Genomic DNA, 17449 nt, shown 5'->3' with positions numbered 1-17449 from the left:
ATGTACTTTGGTCAAAGTATCGTCCTCAGTTTGAAAACATGTTTTGACTGCCTTTGGAAGATGTGAAACAATCTTTAGAACAGCCAGGTCACAAGGGGAATACAAGCAGTAGGACTCTCCTCTCCCAGAATCACGCCACAACAGTGAGCTTGCCTCTTCTGTAGGGCACCCGAAGTTAAGTGTCTGCTTCCCACAGAGTTTTAGCCCACTCTGTATTTTAGATGCCATAAAATCTCAAGAGGAGAACACCCGAGAGCGCACACATTCCCACTTAACACCTTTAAATTCCTGACAGATGTAAACATAGTAAAGCCACAGAACTCGTTTTTTGAAGCCTCCTCCTGCGGCTTCTGCTCAGCTGACACTTTCTTCCACAGCCAAGGTCTCTCAGGACATTAGTCACGTGCTACAGCATTATAGCTCCTGCCTACTAGGCCAAAGGTAACTAGCAGACATAGTCCATACTTAGCCCTGAGAGAAGACGGGCCAATGGAAACACAGCCTGGGATCACCCCACTGCTCAGAGGGTGGCAGGCAGAGGAAACAATGTCTGTCTCAGAAACTCACAACTGGTAGTGACATTCATTATTTGCCCATCAGCTCATTCCTACCTCCGGAGCACAGCTGACAAAAAAACCCTTGTCAGAGAGGAAAAAATATTCCAGTTGTCTGCAGAAGCCCATGCAATTTTTGAACAGGACGCTGAAGATACAAGCACCTTGAGTGTGTGTTGTTTTTTGGGGGGGCGGGGGGGGGGGGAACGGATGCATGGAACTTAAGAGTGAAAAGGCATCCATCCATTTTAAGCCAGGCTTTTAGGTGCTGGCAATGTCCTTGGTTGAAATATTTATTTTACTTATTAATACTCCCCCCCCCCCCAATAAGCTTACATTATTCTTTCCTGCATCTTATCTTCACAACAGCCCTGTCTGATAGCCTAGGATGAATGAGACTGGCCCAAGGTTACCCCATGAGCTTCCACAGCAGAGGGGTCATTTGAACCGGGGTCTCCTAGAGGTTAGTCTCACACTCTGCTCACTATACTACACCATAAGCTGATGAACGTTTGTGGCGTCAAAACCTTTTGCAGCTGAGCAGAATACTGCGCAAATCGGCTGGACAACAGGAATCCAAAACGAGGCTATAATCTGAGCAGTACAGGACTTAACGCTGAGTGGAAGCCTTAAAGGGATCAGGGAATTTAACTGACTAAAAGCCACCTCATACATGTTTCCAAAGTTGCCCTAATGTAATCACAAAATGCAAAGGTCAGTTCTGTTCCCAACCTGAGCAAAAGAAGCATACCCAAGGGCAGCATACCCAAGGTGCTTAGACACCCATCCACCTGGTCTTCACACTCCACAGGAACAAGCTTCAGCAGAACCATGTTAAGCATGAGTGCTACCTAATATCTCGGGGGGGGGGTCCCACAGAGGTGTCTTAATTGTACCTTTATAGGGTACAACAGTTTCACCTTTGCAATGCTTGGTAGGAAGATGCTTCTGGAGTTTTCTTCAGCAAACAAAAATAAGATTACACCATTTTTCAAGAAGATTTGGACAGCGACTGATGCGCCTGTACTCCATTATACAGAGCCTCTTGCGTCCCTTCAGCGTGCTGAAACCATTCTCTTATCATATGTGTGATGCAAGGATTTTAAGCACTTTCACAACATTGTATTAGCAAGATTGTATTGTTTTATTGCAGTGCCTGATGTTATCAGAAATGTAGTAATAAATCAATACCTTTCAGAGCACAACACGTGCTCATTTTCCTTCTGGATTTAAACAAGTCCATTAACGTTGCCAAGATTCCTGGTCCCCATTTTAGGATGTACCTGAATTATAAACCTTCTCTCAAGAATAGCAGGCAGAACTCATTTGGTACATCAGCTTTGCATCCCTGGACAATATTTAGTAAGGTTGAAGAAACTCTGCTGTGGCCTGAATGCACTGAGCCAAACACCTGCTATTCTTAAACTGCATCCTTAGTTTACAAACATATTTGGAAATAACCCACTCTGTCCGAAGTGGGGATTTCCTTCTGAATAACTGTGCTTACAATTTCACCACTAGTAATGCAGGCATCAATGATGCTCTTTATATGCCTTCACACAGACATGAATCAAAATAGTAGCTGGCAGCCCTTCTGTTCTCCACGTCTGTTTGAATGTGGACAAACTTGAGCATGTATTGTCGAAGGCTTTCACGGCCGGATTCAACTGGTTGTGGTGGGTTTTCCGGGCTGTGTGGCCGTGGTCTGGTAGATCTTGTTGCTAATGTTTCGCCTGCATCTGTGGCTGGCATCTTCAGAGGTGTATGAATCGCAGAGAGAAGTATACACAGCCACACAGCCTGGAAAGCCCAGAACAACCAAACTTGAGCATGTTAGAGGATTCCAGGATGCACTCAAATTCATGTGAAGTTCCCTAGCATCAGCCCAAGCCAAGCAGAAAGTGTGCAGCCTACAACATAGCCATCAGTCTCCCGTTACCTCCATGCCAAAGAAAGGCACAAGCAGAATTTATTCTTGGCTTATTTTCCCATCAAGCAAAATGTGCTGGGCTTCAAAGGGGAAAATGGTTCTGCAGAACATAGTTGACAAATCCTTGCATTTGGGCAATGCTGTGCGGTGTATAGCTGATAAAGTTGTGTAACCCCAATGTGGCCTACCCACAGGGAAATCAAGCCATGGTCACATGCTATCTCACCCCATCAGCGAGAATGCGGCTACTTGCCACTCCCCTTTGTTCTGAGGAGCCTAGCATAAATTGTTACAACATGACGGGCAAAGTAACTCAGAAGAAACTTGCTGAAACTTGTGTAATGATATCCTCAGTTCAAGTTTGAGATCAGCCATACTAATTAAGGAGTCAAATTTGATTTATTCTCAGTGATTCATTCATCTAACCCCCCCTCCAATATAAGTTCCTATCAATTATGTGCTTAAAACACATAATCTCTGCTAATACCCTTAACAATTCTTAAGGATGTCAGCAGAGATTACGTGCTTCAGGCACTCAAACAACTTCGTATTCATGCCAATTTTTATTATGTTTTAAAGATAAAGCAGTAACTTTTGATTGTATCTTCTTTCCCTACTCCCATCTGTCCAGCTCTTCAATATTCAAGGTACAGGGCAGTCTTCTGAAAGCCTCACACTGAAGCACCATAAACTATTAACTGCATCCTCACCTTCTCTTCACCCTTGCGTAACTCTACTCTGTTCTTTAGATATCAGAGCCTCCCCATTTCTTCTTCCTAATTCTGTTTCTACCAACCTTTCAGGAAAAAAATATGACTGCTATTTATTTGGTTGTCAGCTATTGTCCCCTCAACCCTTTGACATTGTATGAGCAAGCCAGGTAAAACTTTAGTTGGCAATCAACTACAGCTGACCTATTTAGTTCTGTAGCGTGAGAACAATAGTTTCCTTATGGAGAGGTATGGTTGCAATATTTGCCTGACTATGTTCAACACTGCAAGAGAAGAATCAAGGCTTTGCTATCCAATAAACAGATGTGAGGAACATTTTTTTTACATTTTTTTTTATTGTCACTTGCACTTCCTTTAGAACTATGATCAGGAATAGAGTCAGATGGTAAATTTTGTTTACTTCATCTACCCTCTACCTTTCTCTCCAACAGGGAGACACATTTTCTTCTCCACTAGCAGCTCACAGCATTGTTTTTCATTTCACCCTCACAACAACCCTGTGAGGTAGGTTAAGCTGAGGGTGTACGACTGGCCCAGTGAACTTCCACAGCAGAGTGGGAATTCCACGAAGGGTCTCCATAACCTAGTCCAGTATTCTAATCATTACTTATAAACTCAGTACCAGAATTAAAAAAAAATGCAACTTAGCTAAAGGCTGGACTAGGCGAAGGTACACTGGAGTAACTGGAAAGTGTTTAATGAATGTTGAGGACATGGCCATTTTAAGAATTATGTACCTTCAGAAATAGCAATACTGTACTTTCAGACAGTCAGAAACATAGTCTCAGTTTACTAGAGTCTCTTAGCCAGAGTCCAAAAGACCTTCTTTAGACAGAATTTGCCACCACTAAGCATCCCAAGGCTGTGCTCAGGAGCAGCAGCAGCAGCAGCAGGCCACTTCGTTCACATCCTGCATATGAGCTGCCAAAGGCATCTGGTGGGCCACTGCGAGTTGCAGAGTGCTGGATTAGATGGACTCTGGTCTGATCCAGCAGGCTCTTTCTTATGTTCTTAAGGTAAGGGACCAAACTGAAAGTCTGCATGAAGACTTGACTTCTATAAAGACTAAATGGCTAATTTAGTGAGTTTCCACATTCTGGAGATTTAAGCCAAGAGTATAATTTTCAATATAAGAGACTAAGGCCCCTTCCGCACACGCAAAATAATGCACTTTCAAACCACTTTCACAACTGTTTGCAAGTGGATTTTGCTATTCTGCACAGCTTCAAAGAGCACTGAAAGCAGTTTGAAAGTGCATTATTTTGCATGTGTGGAATGAGCCTAATCCACCTTTTCAATATAAAAGCATAAACTATGCATGCACATCTGACACTTGGTGAAATAAGCCTGTGTAAATGAAGTCCTAAGACACATTGATCAACATTAATAGCCCAAGTAGCATATCTTGGAAGCAAATGCTTAAAAGCTGGACAGGACTAGCACATTGCTTATTTAATAGTGATCTGACACCTCCCATTTCGGGGACCTAATGAGATCACTGTCCAGGGACTGAAGAGTTTAGCTTTAGGAAAATGTCTTCATTAAAAGGAGATGTGCATGCAGGTTTCTGTCCTTCTCTTATACCGTTCTCATTCAGTTCACAAAGTAAGCGTTAAGTTTTCCCCAAATTAGCAAAAAAGCCTCATTACCCATACTTAAGTAAAACTATTGGTTCAACCTCGACATGATCTTTCTAGCTGAACTCAGCTTTGCGGCAGACTGCCAGGCCAGGCCAATGCTGCCATTCCTAGCTCCTCCTCCTCTCTTCCCAAACACAATGATCTATTTACACAGGGCAGAATGCTCTCCCATTGTCTGCCAATAGACAGACATCGTTGGAGGGCAACTGTCAACTTCTTCACTGTAGCGCTAGAAGCGAGCAGCCAATAGCTGCAGTCCTTCCAGCTCTGCAGTTTAATTCAGAAAAAAGACACAAAGAGTTATTGAGTAAAATCAGGATTTTTACAAACTGCAGAAAGATCACAAACAGAGAAAGGTCAATTCTACCCCCACAGAGGCTACATTAGTTTAGAAGTGGCCAGATTTGAGTTCACAGTTCACCTCATCATGTTGGGGCAAAATGCTCGGGCAAAATGAAAATATCATTATTGTTACCAATTCCCTTGCATATGTTTTTGTTAAGTATTTTCTTTTTACTAAAACTCTATTGGTTTTATAAATATATCCCAGCATTAGACTTATGACTCATACCCCAGACAGATATTTCAGCAACTATAGGGAAGTATTTGCTAAAACGAAGAGATTCCCCCCCATTTCCACTACTCCGGCAGATAACAGGCCACGCAGCAAAGATCTAACTTCACAGTATGCTGAGAAAGCACCACTCTTGTTCAACTGAAGGGGGTACAGCATGAATCCCATTTAAAAATGCTGCATTAAAAAAAAACATGCATCAGCGAGTAGAACTCCATTTAAACCAGCAGTTATGCAAGGGAGAATGACCAAAGTTTTCAGTTCCTCAATTTAAAAGGCTGGAACAGCAGCTGAACCCTTCCTTCAAGTGGACAGCCCTCAGTGATTTGAGCTAGTCAAGCTTTTTACCAAGTTGCATTTCGTGGTTTCAAAACCTGAGCTCATGCACAGTGATTTGAGTATTGGACTAGGTTCTGGGAACCACGGAGGAATCCCTACTCCGCTGTGAAACACACTCTCAGCCTAACCAACCACTCAGGTTGTTGTATGTAAAAAGGAGAAGGGGAAAATGCCACAAGCCACCATGGGCCCCCTTTGGAGGAAAAAGTGTGGCGTAAATGAAGTAAAGAAATGAACTTCAGATTTTGACACTGGCACAGAAATGCTTATGCTTCTAAGTCAGCCAGACTGGTATGGCTCAAAGCTCAATTAAAGCCTGCTAGTGCCAGCCACTATTCCAAAAAAAAATTGGACTTGCTTAACAATCATTAGTCTTCATACATTCAAAGTATGTACAAAGCATATCTGCTTTCAAAGTCCAATTAGCAGTATGCTGTCATTCACGTGCAACATTCTTATGTCATTGATGAATTACATCTTAACCACTATTCAATGCAGCTTGGCTTTGTACCATTTACGCTGGAATTATAAATTTACGTGCACATTTTCAGATGCCTCATGAGGAATGACAAGAAGTTATTTCCACAAGATTTCACATTGTGCAAGTCATGTTTCATACCTATCCCTCCGGCCAATGAAACTGTTACAAGGATCACCTCAGTATGAGGTTAACCTCAGTATTCAGGTTAAATCGTCTTTAGCATAAGCAGAGGATTAAATATATATATATTAACGATAAACGAGCATATCAACTAGCTGATCAACAGAACTAGAATGCATTTGCAGAGAAGCCTCTAGCTGTCTCATTGACTTTTTTCTTAGTACCATTTGTGACCAGTTCTTAGTTACAAGCTTCTTCTTGAACACAAGATCTGGAGAATGCTTTGGACCTCACTTCAAGGAAAAGTCCTGCTTGATGTCATTCCTAATAACCTAAACCCTAATCTATTCATTCACATCCAAACAAAATCTCACGTGTTTCTTCTAATGCGTGTAAGTGTTTGAACAATCCGTCCTTGGCAGTGCATTATTTGAAAATTCCAAGAAATTAAGCATCAAATTACCAGCATCTGAGCAGCACTTCATTAGAAGTGGACAAACACGATTTTAAGCAAGTTAGGCCATAATGCTGAGAAACTGGCACAGTGAAGCTCATGTCATAGTAATGAGAACACTATATTCTATCCCAACTTAAGTTAAAAGGAGATTTGGGAATTAATCTGCCATTTCTTGGACTGTCTTTGTTCTAGAGTGTTCTGCTTGAGTCCTAGTGTCTTGGGGACAGAACTAGGTAGGAACTAAGACACAAGCGGAGCATTCTAAAACAAAGATGGCCCAGGAAATGGCAGATTAATTCCCAAATCTTCTTTTAACTTAAGTTGGGACAGAGCATACCAGTTGTAACAAAACCATCTGCTTCATAGTAATCCTGTTGTTCAAACAATTCTGCAGGTTACCTATAAGGAGAATGTAGTTTGCTTTTAAATGGTACAAGGTTCAGCCTTTTTCCTAATGGGCATGTAGGAAGTCCATGCAGGCCATCACCCAGAAATCAAAGCATTACCTACAGTCAAGCAACATATTTATGTACATATTTATGTACATATTTATGTACTAGAGAAGCTGCTCTCCATGCATTTTGTTTTAGGATGCTTCTACTGAGTAGGTGAGTAATTCATCTGCAGTTTACCTAGAGATAGATACATCCAAGTACCTGTATTGCTATAAAACCAAAAGTCAGGAGCTGACCTAAGCTATTTTCATACCCGCTTTCAACTATTAACTACAGTGCCATTTTGGACTTCAACCTGTCCTATCTGAGGATAGGGACTTTTGGGTTTTGGTAATAACTTGTTCCAGTAGGTCTTTGAACTCTGCTGTTATCTTCAAAATAAGTAATTCAACCCTCCAGCAGTTCTTCAAAAAATTCTCAATGAAATAAACATAAAAAACCCTCCTACATCAATCAGAATATGCATCAAAATTTCTCAATGAAATAAACATAAGAAACCCTCCTGCACTGATCAGGAGTATGCATTGATCAGAAACATTTCTGATCAGGATAGAAAATATCACAAAACCCTTCACATTGCTTTTTCAAGCAAGAAAACTCTGGACCCATTGGGCTAGTCCTGTAAGAGCCATTGTAACTCTAGAACCACTTTTTTCAAAGGGCCAGGAAAGAAGTACTGTTGGAGAGAGTTCCACTAAATCACTCCACCTTACTGCAAAAGTCTCAAATCTCCACAGTATTTTTAGCTACTCAAGAATTCACTTGGAATAGACATCAGCCTGTTTCCAAAGCTTCATTGATCCAGTCCATTCACTATTAATTTCAGTCAAGTTTGCAGTGTTACACACAAGGGCAATGGCACAGTTGCCATTTCCTCCAGCTTCTCTACCCATACCAAGAGATAAAACCTGCAAATGCTTCACAAGGTAGGCTAGGAGAGAAGAGAGGAACAGAATCCTATAGCTGGTCCATTAGGGTTTAAGAACCAAAACCTTATGTACCTAGAGGTGATGGAGAGAGAAGATCTATCAATTCCAAACCTTGGCAGTTGCAGAATAATTTGCTATCCTAGCTGTTTGTCTCAGATTTGGCAATAGGATCAAAGTCTTCTTGGAACCTACTCCACAATGTTATAGGGCAACTTGAACAATCTCACCATTAAGCATAACTATACAAAAACGTTTCCTAACCCAGTACCAAGCAGCCCTAAACTGAACTGTGACGGAACTAAACACTCCTGCAGGCAGAATCACACCTGTATTAGGCTCAGAGGGCGGCTGTATTTGTCAGTAGTAGAACAGCCAGATTCAAATCCACTAGCACCTTAGAGATCAACAAGATTTTCAGGGAATGAGCTGTTAAGAGTCAAAGCTCCCTTCCTTTGAATCTAGTCAGATACATGTAATAGTGTAAATGCACACAGTTGGTTGACACAACCCCATCTCAGATAGCATGCAGGACAACGCCTCATTTAGCTAGGAAATGTGGATAATAAAGGCCAGCCCACCCCCACCCCCCCGGGAAATCGTCCGGGAACAGGATGTGACATGGAACTCTGTGCTCCATCTATGCGGAGCAAGGAATGTTGAGAAACTACCTCAGGTTACCCACACAACCCAAATAGGATAAAAGTCGTTCAAACACAAAGTCACTACCTGGATGAACAAAGCTACACAATGCAGCAAATCTGTATCAAAACCATTTCCATGACTGCATTGTCAAAGGCTTCCACTACTCCCCAGAAGCAGGCACGTCTGCCTTCACCTTCAAGGAACAGCCAGGGTGGCAGATCTCATTCTCTGTCCGACCTCAGCCCATCACTAAAACCCAGGGCAATCCGTTTCCAAAACGTTTCACTGTACGCTTCCCGCATTCTTCCACCCTTCATAATTTTTCCTTAAAAAAAAAGTTTTCCCGTGAAGGGTGGCAACCCACCCAGCCAGGCCTTACAATCACCCCGCCAAAGGACCACTGGAGATTTGTGGAGCCCTCTGTTACTACAGCCAAGCCTCCCCTCGCAAAAAGCCCACTCCGCCACAGACCCGGCAGCCAGGGGAGGGGGAAACCGCTGCAACAAAAGATCCCGCAGGGCTTCCCGAACCGGATCCTCTCCCCCTTCCCCCGAGGAGGATCCGAGGCTGCATCAAGTCCTGGCCAGAGGGAGCCTCTCCACCCGCGGGTGGGGGGAGTCTGGAGCGCGCCAGGCCTCTGCGTAAAAGCAGCCATCGCCATCCTCCAGCCCAGCTTCCCTTCCCCGCACTCGGCTTCCCGCCCTCTTTCCCCCCCGCGGCTGCAGCAGCGCAGGCTGCTCGCCCAGCCGGTCTCCCCGGCTGTCACACCACGGCGCAGACAGGCAACAAGACCGACCGCAAACGGGCAAAACCACAAGCGGGCCAGGCCGGCCAAGACAGCAGCGGCGGCAGCGGCACCGCTGTCGCTCCCACCCACCTGCTTTCCCTTCGCCACTCGCCTCCAGGCCTTTCTGCAGCGGCAGCGCCCGGCCTCTCCTATTTAAGGCGCCCGCAAAAGAGAAAAAAAATGCAAGCAGGGCGGGGAGAGCACAGCCGGCGCGAGAGCCGCCAACCGCCGCAGTAGCCGAGCGTGGCTGCGTCGCGTCCTGCCCGCCTTTGCTGTCAACAGAGCGGCGGCGTTAAGACCCGGGCGAGGCTCGGCCTGCGCTCTTCCCTCGGCACCGGCCGCCAATAGGAATCTGGGTGGGGAAGGAAAGGAGGCGGGGAAGCGGAATACGGCGCGGGTTCACGTCACAGAAGCTGCCCCGGGTCTTTCATTGGCCCTTGACTTTATAGTCGGGAGGGTGCCCGGCTTGGGTTCAGGCCTCTTCCGCATATGAAGAATAAATTCACTTTCAATCCACTTTGAAGCTCGATTTTACTGCGCAAAATAGCAAAATCCACTTTCAGACAATTGCGAAAATTGATTGAATGTGTATTATTCTACATGTGTAGAAGGGGCCTCAGAAGCACTTTGTGTTGCTGCATCATACATTTGATAGTGCCGGATTTACCTATAGGCTTGACAGGCGGAAACCTCCAGCCTCAAGATCTAGGGGCCTCCAGCCAAGGTGTATAATGTTATTGACACTGTCATAGACCTTTTGTACACACGCTGTCATAATACACTGTAGTCTCTAACAAGTTATTTTCCTGGCACTCCCATTTCAGAATAATGCTGTCTTAAGTTGAACACTAGCATTCTTCTTTCCAAACTGGTTTCCTGCACGTGCAGGGTCAGTTTTGTAACTGTCTCTTACTAGCATTGATTTCTGTATTTATTTTGGTCTTCCAGGGGTTGGGAGGGGGCTCATAAATGGAATAGCTTAGGGCCTATCTTCATATGTATTTGGGGAAAGGAACTCCGATCTTGGAAGGAAGAGCTACATTACAAAAGGAATCCAGGGGCACCTTGAAGATTAGCAACCTTTTTTCCAGCAGGAGGATCTGAGGATAGCACAGCATCCATTGACATGCAGATGTGTAAAATTCCCCTAGGGTTGTTTGCCCTCTCTTGGATTCTATTGAGAAGCAGTTCCCTCTCATCCTTCTTCCCAATAGCATCCTTCTGCTTACATGCTCATCCTTCTGCTTGTGTAACCTATGCCATTTTAGTATTTGTGTTTTGTTTGGATTTTAGGGCCCAGGGGACAAGAGCTCAGTGAGCATGTGCAGTGGGTAAGATTGCTTACATATTACCAACTGCAAGAGCCCCACCCTCTTTAGTTGATCTAGCCTTCAACAGGAGAAGGAAGGCCCACAGCAAAATTGAAGGAATTGCTTATTTTTTTTTACAGGCCCAAGTTGAAGAAAGAAGAACCAGTGGCATAGCGCCCGGGGGCATGGGGGGATGTCGTGCACTGGGCACGCTTTGGTGCAGGAGCAGGGTGGGGGCGTGGCAGGGGCACAGGTTCCCCCTCGCTACAGTTCTGAGAAGGACAGATGGGATAAAGAAGCCCTGCATTATTAATTGTTTGGACTTTCTTGCTTTTCTTTATTTACTGGGTACTGCTAGTAGTTATAACTGTCTTAAGTGCTGGGGTGCTGTGTGGTTTCCGGGCTGTATGGCCGTGTTCTAGCAGCATTCTCTCCTGACGTTTCGCCTGCATCTGTGGCTGGCATCTTCAGAAGAGGTGAAATGTCAGGAGAAAATGCTCCTAGAACACGGCCATACAGCCCAGAAACCACACTGCACCCCAGGGATTCCGGCCATGAAAGCCTTCGACAGTACATTGTTTTGAGTGCTATTCCTAAAAGGCACTGAAGATTTTGTATCTTGACTGTTATTTATCCCTAAATGACAGAAAGATGTTGTGTTTAAATTAAAGGTTTGTATTTTGTTCAAGCAGTTTCATATTTGTTTGACAAGCCACAGTGTGCTGTCACTATATTAACTTTTTAATTTTCCTCGTTCTCCAATGGAGATTGATGTAGCCAAAGATAAGTAGGTTACACTTACATGCTTATCATTCCTGCAGTATGTCTCAAAATGATTTACAACAGTGTTTTGGGAAGAACTGTAGTAAATCTGGACAAGAAAGTCCAGATCTTCCTGGTCCTGCCTTCATCCCTGCTTCAGTTGCCTGCAGCAGCCACTCCCCCTGTACAGCTTTTTTTTTAATGATACTTGATGTGTTATGGTATAGCAGATTTCGGAATTCGCAGCTTTCTGTTATTAAAGACTAAATATTGAGCTCCTTCTCTTGCGAGTTGTGAAGGGAAAGCAGGTGGGTGGGAGCGACAGCAGTGTTGCTGCTGCTGCTGTTGTGGCCGGCCTTGGCATTTAAGTGTCACTGTTTTAATAATTATATGTTGTTTATATTTTAAATGGTTTTAATAATTGTATAATGATTTTATGTTGTAACCTGCCCTGAGCCCTACAGAGATAGGACAGGGTATAAATCAAATAAATAAATAGATAAAATATGTCTTTCATTTTATTGCTGTGCAGCTAAAGGGGATAGAGATGTACTTTTTTATAAAAAGGAGAAAGCTGGGATTTCTGTGAGCATGTTATTATAAAGCTATAGCAACTATTAGATTTAAAAAACAACAAAAAGCCCCTGTGGGAGGGGGGAATGCAGGGGACAGGCCGGGAAAATGTAAGCAAACCTGCCATGGGGAGTCCCCATTGCTGCTCCACTGCATCTGCAGCCACAGAGACAGTAGAAAAACCACACAAGTCTCTTACAGTGTGGAAAACAACTAAAACTGCACCCAGGTTACGGTACCATTAAATATAGTTCCTATCATTGTGTAGTAGCAATAATTTTTGACTGGATTATCTCTTTCAGGCAGGAAAAGCCAATTGCACTGCTATAGATACTGGAATACCTGTCTGGATGCACCTTTATGGTTGGAGGGACTGCAGAACAGACAAAACTAAGAAGATATACAGTAGGTTGAATCAGTGCTCTGGGGCGAGACCTCCTAAGATAGTGATAGTGAACCTTTTAGAGACCGAGTGCCCAAACTGCAACCCAAAACCCACTTATTTATCGCAAAGTGCCAACACTGCAATTTAACCTGAATACTGAGGTTTTAGTTTAGAAAAAAATGGTTGGCTCCAAGGTACGTGTTACTTGGGAGTAAGCCTGGTGGTAATCAGTGGCTTTGCTTTGAAGCAACCATGCAACACTTCAAATGGGTGAATCATGACCCTAGGGACCACTTTGAGTGGTTTTAATGAATTTAACATGATTTGTTAATTGTTCAATAAGATTTAATCCTCCTCAGGTTAATTTGTATGAGAAAGGCCCCTTCCACACATGCAGAATAATGCACTTTCAATCCACTTTCACAATTGTTTGCAAGTGGATTTTGCTATTCTGCACAGTAAAATTCAGCTGCGAAGTTCAGCTGCAAAGTGCATTGAAAGTGGATTGAAAGTGCATTATTCTGCGTGTGCAGAAGAGGCCATAGATTCATGGGTATCAGTGATTACAGTATATAATTTGAGAGTCATCCATGTGTATGTAAGTAAATGAAAAGTGTTGCCAAGTCGCAGCCGACATGCAAGAGTAAGGGACTAATGGAGATGATTTGTGATTGTCTTCCTTTGCATAGCAACCCTGGATTTCCTTGGTTTCCTATCCAAGGACTACCCTGTTTAGCTATTTAGATATGCAGAGACCAGGCTAGCCTGGGCCATCCAAGGCAGGGCAGGGTAGTTAGTTATAGGCTTCAAAGTTAACTAGCAGGAGCAAGTCATAATGGCAAAGGATCAAAATTAAATGGAATTAGGATAACCGGGACGGGCGCATGCGCGCGGCCGCAGGAGCACACGGCCTTTTGGGGTGCTCCTGTTTCCCGCCCTGTCACAGGGCGGGAAATGGGAGCGCCCCAGAAGGCCGTGCGCTCCTGCGGCCGCACGGGAGGGTGCCGTGCTGCCTTGCGCCCCAGAAGGCAGTGCGGCAGCCTTCCAAAACCCGGGACACTTGAAAAAACCCGCGGGACGCGGGACAAGTTGTTTCAAGCTGGGACTGTCCCGCCAAAAGCGGGACATCTGGTCAGCCTAAATTAGGAGCATGTCTGCATCACTCTTAAAATTCTTTTCCGAATCTTTTAAACTTGGAATTTATTCTCATACACCATAGTACTGAATTATAATACTCTGAGAATATTTTTATTCAGAAGCCTAAATGTGCTTTTAGAATTATAAGATTAGATGGTTTTATAAGCTGACCTCTGTTTGCATTTGTGAAATATGGTCAGATTTTAATAATCAGCACAACCTCACTATATTCATTCCTCGTTGTGACATATTCTCAGAGGGCTGGTTTCAAAATCAGCCATCCCTCTTTACTGTTTCAGACACATTTATTGCCACTGTTTCCCAGTTGATTTCTTTCTGCAGGCTGTGAGAACATTGCTAAATGTTCATCTTTAAATAGTAAGCACGTTGATAGCATTTTTATGCAATGGGGCATTTAAATTTTGCAACAGGCAGAGGGAAAAGTATAACATTACTATATTACTCAGATGAAATTCAAAATGTTATAAGATAAAAATGTATAAGAACACAGTGAACATACGGCTGAGTAATAAAAAAAGTCCAGGAAATGTGTACAGACCATGTTACATAATGAGGCTGTAATGCTAAACACACACAAAAATTCAACCAAGACTGCTTACATGTAGGAAGGGTTTTCTGTGTTCCTTTCATTGTTACAATGAAGCTACCACAAGCGATGGAGCTGCCACAAGCAACTTTTCAATGCACCTTCCTCCATCAGCCCTTTGTGCCACCATTTCCCCTGAATTTTTCCTCGGTGGCACCAGCAAATGGCCTTTAAAAAAAACTTGGTAATTGCTATAGGACTATAATAACTGCTAAGGTGTGTTTTTTTTAAAAAAAAAAATTGCCCTCCAGTTGGTACATTGGGGACAATGGTGGTTTATAAGGAGGCTACAGCAGGAAAGTGGTGCTAATGTTGTCAGGACAAGAAAATGCACACCTTTCTATCTAGAGGGCACGATAAGACACTTGGACATGATAAGGCATTTTCCAAAAGATCAGAGCAACGCAGTTTTGGGAAAGAGGGCACTGAAGCTGGGCAAAGGATGATTAGAACACAATATAGTATGGATGCTCCACAAAGAAGCACTGCAGTTTGCAAGTTGAAGTGGCAAAATCTTCCTGTGAATGCACCCCTTGTTTGTTTCTTGGAAATAGCTCTCACTGGCAACCATTCACCAGTAAGTGTGCATAGGACAGCAGATTTGCTTGGAAGAAAATTAGAATACATGGGACTTATTTTCACATGCAATTGTTCAGAGTATTACAGAGTTTTAATGCATGGGTTGGTTTTTTTTTGTTCCTAGTTTGTTTTTTGTTTCTGAGCATCATGTTTTTAATGTGAAATTTTTGGCAGAAATGGAAGTAATAGTGGCAAAAAAGGATGTATTCAGAGCACATGGAGTGTAGCTAGAAGAGAAGCAAGGAGCTGTATGGGGCCTTGAACTTTCTGACTAGCCTCTTTTCAAGCTTTCATTAGATTTTTTTTTTACAATAATGATGGCAGAAAATTGATTTATATATGTAAGTGGAAATTGCAAAGCAGTTAAATAGTCCTTTGTTCACTTTATTACTATGAATAATTTTGCACAGAAAATTACAGCAATTCCTCAAGAAAAGTCCATTTTATATTTTGCAGAAGGATATCAAGGTCATTTTTGTGGTTTGAAGAAGGCCATGAATCTCAGCAGCCAAAAACCACGTCCAGCACCTAAATCACATTGACTCTGCACCTGTCATCTATTACAAGATTGTATTTAATTGTATCATAGAAAGAAACAACTTCTGCTATCTTAGCCATAAAGCACAACATTTAAAGAAAAAAAAGTACGTATGGTCAAAACTAGATACATGCTGAAAATAAACTATGGATGTTTTACTTTAGCGTACTCTCACTAGAGTCTTTTGCATTAGTATTAACAAATTTATGGTTAATTTATGGTTAAAAGCCTCAAAAAGAAAGTTCAGATCTTTTGTACTTTTACCATTAAAACATCTGTCTTTTTGGTTTTGTCATATTAAACCCATACTTTTTAAAGTTTAACTAGAGTATGGTCTTGACTTCAACATTCAACATAAAGTCAGAACATATTTAAAAAGTGATATACTAGAGCTGTGACTGAATTTATGCCCTGGATTCTTCTCAGAGATGTATTTTGGAAGGGTAACCTGTTTAGATATAAAAACATTGTGACATATTACGCTTAGTTCTTTCTGGGGAAAGGTTAGACAAACATGCTACAGTTTCATTGAGGCCACTCTTTCTGCACTTTTGAATCAAACAGGGAACTTGGACGTGCAGATAAAGAACTGAGAACTAAATTCAGCCACAGGCAGCACTCTAGAGTGTTTTTGTCCTAAATAGAACTCACATGTTTCTGACCAGAAATGGAAAGGGCAAAGTAACAGGAAAATATTGGAACATTTTCCATAGAGAGATAAAAGAAGGGAGGGAGGGAATTAAATGGAAGATTTACCTATTTGCCATTGCTGATGGAAATTCAACCCAGAATTTTCTGCTGCCTTGACAATGATTGGGGTATTTTCACCAGTTTGCAATGAAGCACCAGAGGAAGATACGAAATCAAATGGGAGAATCATGACCCAGGCAATAGCATTACATCATCAGAAGGTGGATTTATCAAAGAAGTGGCTCTCAGTTCAAAAGCAGAGAACAACATGTAAATTGCCACATGCCAATTCTTATTTACTGTTAGATAATATATATTTGTCATTTTATCCTTAAAGGCATGCTGTTAAAGAAGGGATTGTCCTCCTCTGGTGACAAATCCATTCAGCTGCACATATCATTTTGCAAAAAAACAGGCTGGTCTACTTTTTTATTTACATTTCTCAGAGCATAATTTACTTAGAAAGGTGAGAGATTTCAATGGAAGAGGTTTAACCTCACTTAATGCTAATATCCTCCTTCCTGCTACGTCCCCCCCCCCAAAAAAAAATGGCTTACAGGTTGCCCACTCAAGCCTGTAAAGTGCAACACAACTGAATGCAGGTGGGGGCCTTCTACTCAAGCGGGCCTACTAATCCTCAGAACAGGGAGCAATTTTTTTGCATCTCAGAGCAGAGGTCTCTTCTTTGTACCTCCTTGGCCAGTGTTCCTGCCCCTCCTTTTGTTCAGTGCAAGACCTTGGCCTCTTGTGCACTTATTGTTTGCTGCAAGTCTGTTGGCTTCACAGTGGGGTTTCCCTGTGTTTCTCATTTGACATGCGAGGAAGTGCCCCTGCCAAGCCCAGTCCCCATTTTGCTTGCCCCTTGCTTCCTGGTTGGGAGGTTATTTGCCACCTTTTTCTTTCCTTTTTTGGGGGGGGGGGCAGGGTCACCTGTAATAGAGGGGAGAGGGAGGAGAAGTAGAAGACCCATTGATGTCCCAGAAATGCTGACCAAGGAGTAGGTAGAACTGCTCCTGCATAGCCAGGGGAAGGCGTGGACGAGTGGAGAATCCAAAGCAATCAAAACATACACTGGTCTGCACTGCTGTCCCTGTGTAGATAGGGAAATAGTCACACTGCCTGCTTTTAGGAACTGTGGTGCAGTAGATTCAGGGCAGATACAAATGCCCAAATGTCCCTTGAGTTCCTGTGAGGGAAAAGAGACTTGCAAGAGGGCCCATCCACCACAC

The 17449-nt window shown here is 43.0% G+C and overlaps 1 protein-coding gene and 1 long non-coding RNA gene across 4 annotated transcripts in view; one reads left to right on the top strand and one right to left on the bottom strand.

The window, feature by feature from the left end:
- ACSL1 (acyl-CoA synthetase long chain family member 1) overlaps nucleotides 1-16306 on the bottom strand; it is a 57109-nt gene extending 40803 nt beyond the window's left edge. For 2 of the 3 annotated variants that reach the window (XM_048509114.1, XM_048509115.1), the window contains exon 1: nucleotides 16287-16306. In XM_048509114.1, the coding sequence (XP_048365071.1) occupies nucleotides 16287-16297 (11 nt within the window). In that variant the 5' untranslated portion in view covers nucleotides 16298-16306. Of the gene's footprint in view, nucleotides 1-9729; nucleotides 9944-16286 lie in introns of those variants that run through there. The other variant, XM_048509116.1, reaches the window with a different exon arrangement.
- Nucleotides 10738-15689, top strand: LOC125439838. The gene is made up of 3 exons (XR_007245592.1): nucleotides 10738-10970; nucleotides 12587-12689; nucleotides 15449-15689. It is a non-coding gene; the product is annotated as an uncharacterized LOC125439838 (long non-coding RNA).
- Nucleotides 16307-17449: the final 1143 nt, after the last annotated feature.

The sequence above is a fragment of the Sphaerodactylus townsendi genome, linkage group LG10 (genome assembly GCF_021028975.2).
Source record: "Sphaerodactylus townsendi isolate TG3544 linkage group LG10, MPM_Stown_v2.3, whole genome shotgun sequence".
NCBI lineage: Eukaryota > Metazoa > Chordata > Lepidosauria > Squamata > Sphaerodactylidae > Sphaerodactylus > Sphaerodactylus townsendi.
This window is presented reverse-complemented; position numbering and strand designations above follow the sequence as displayed.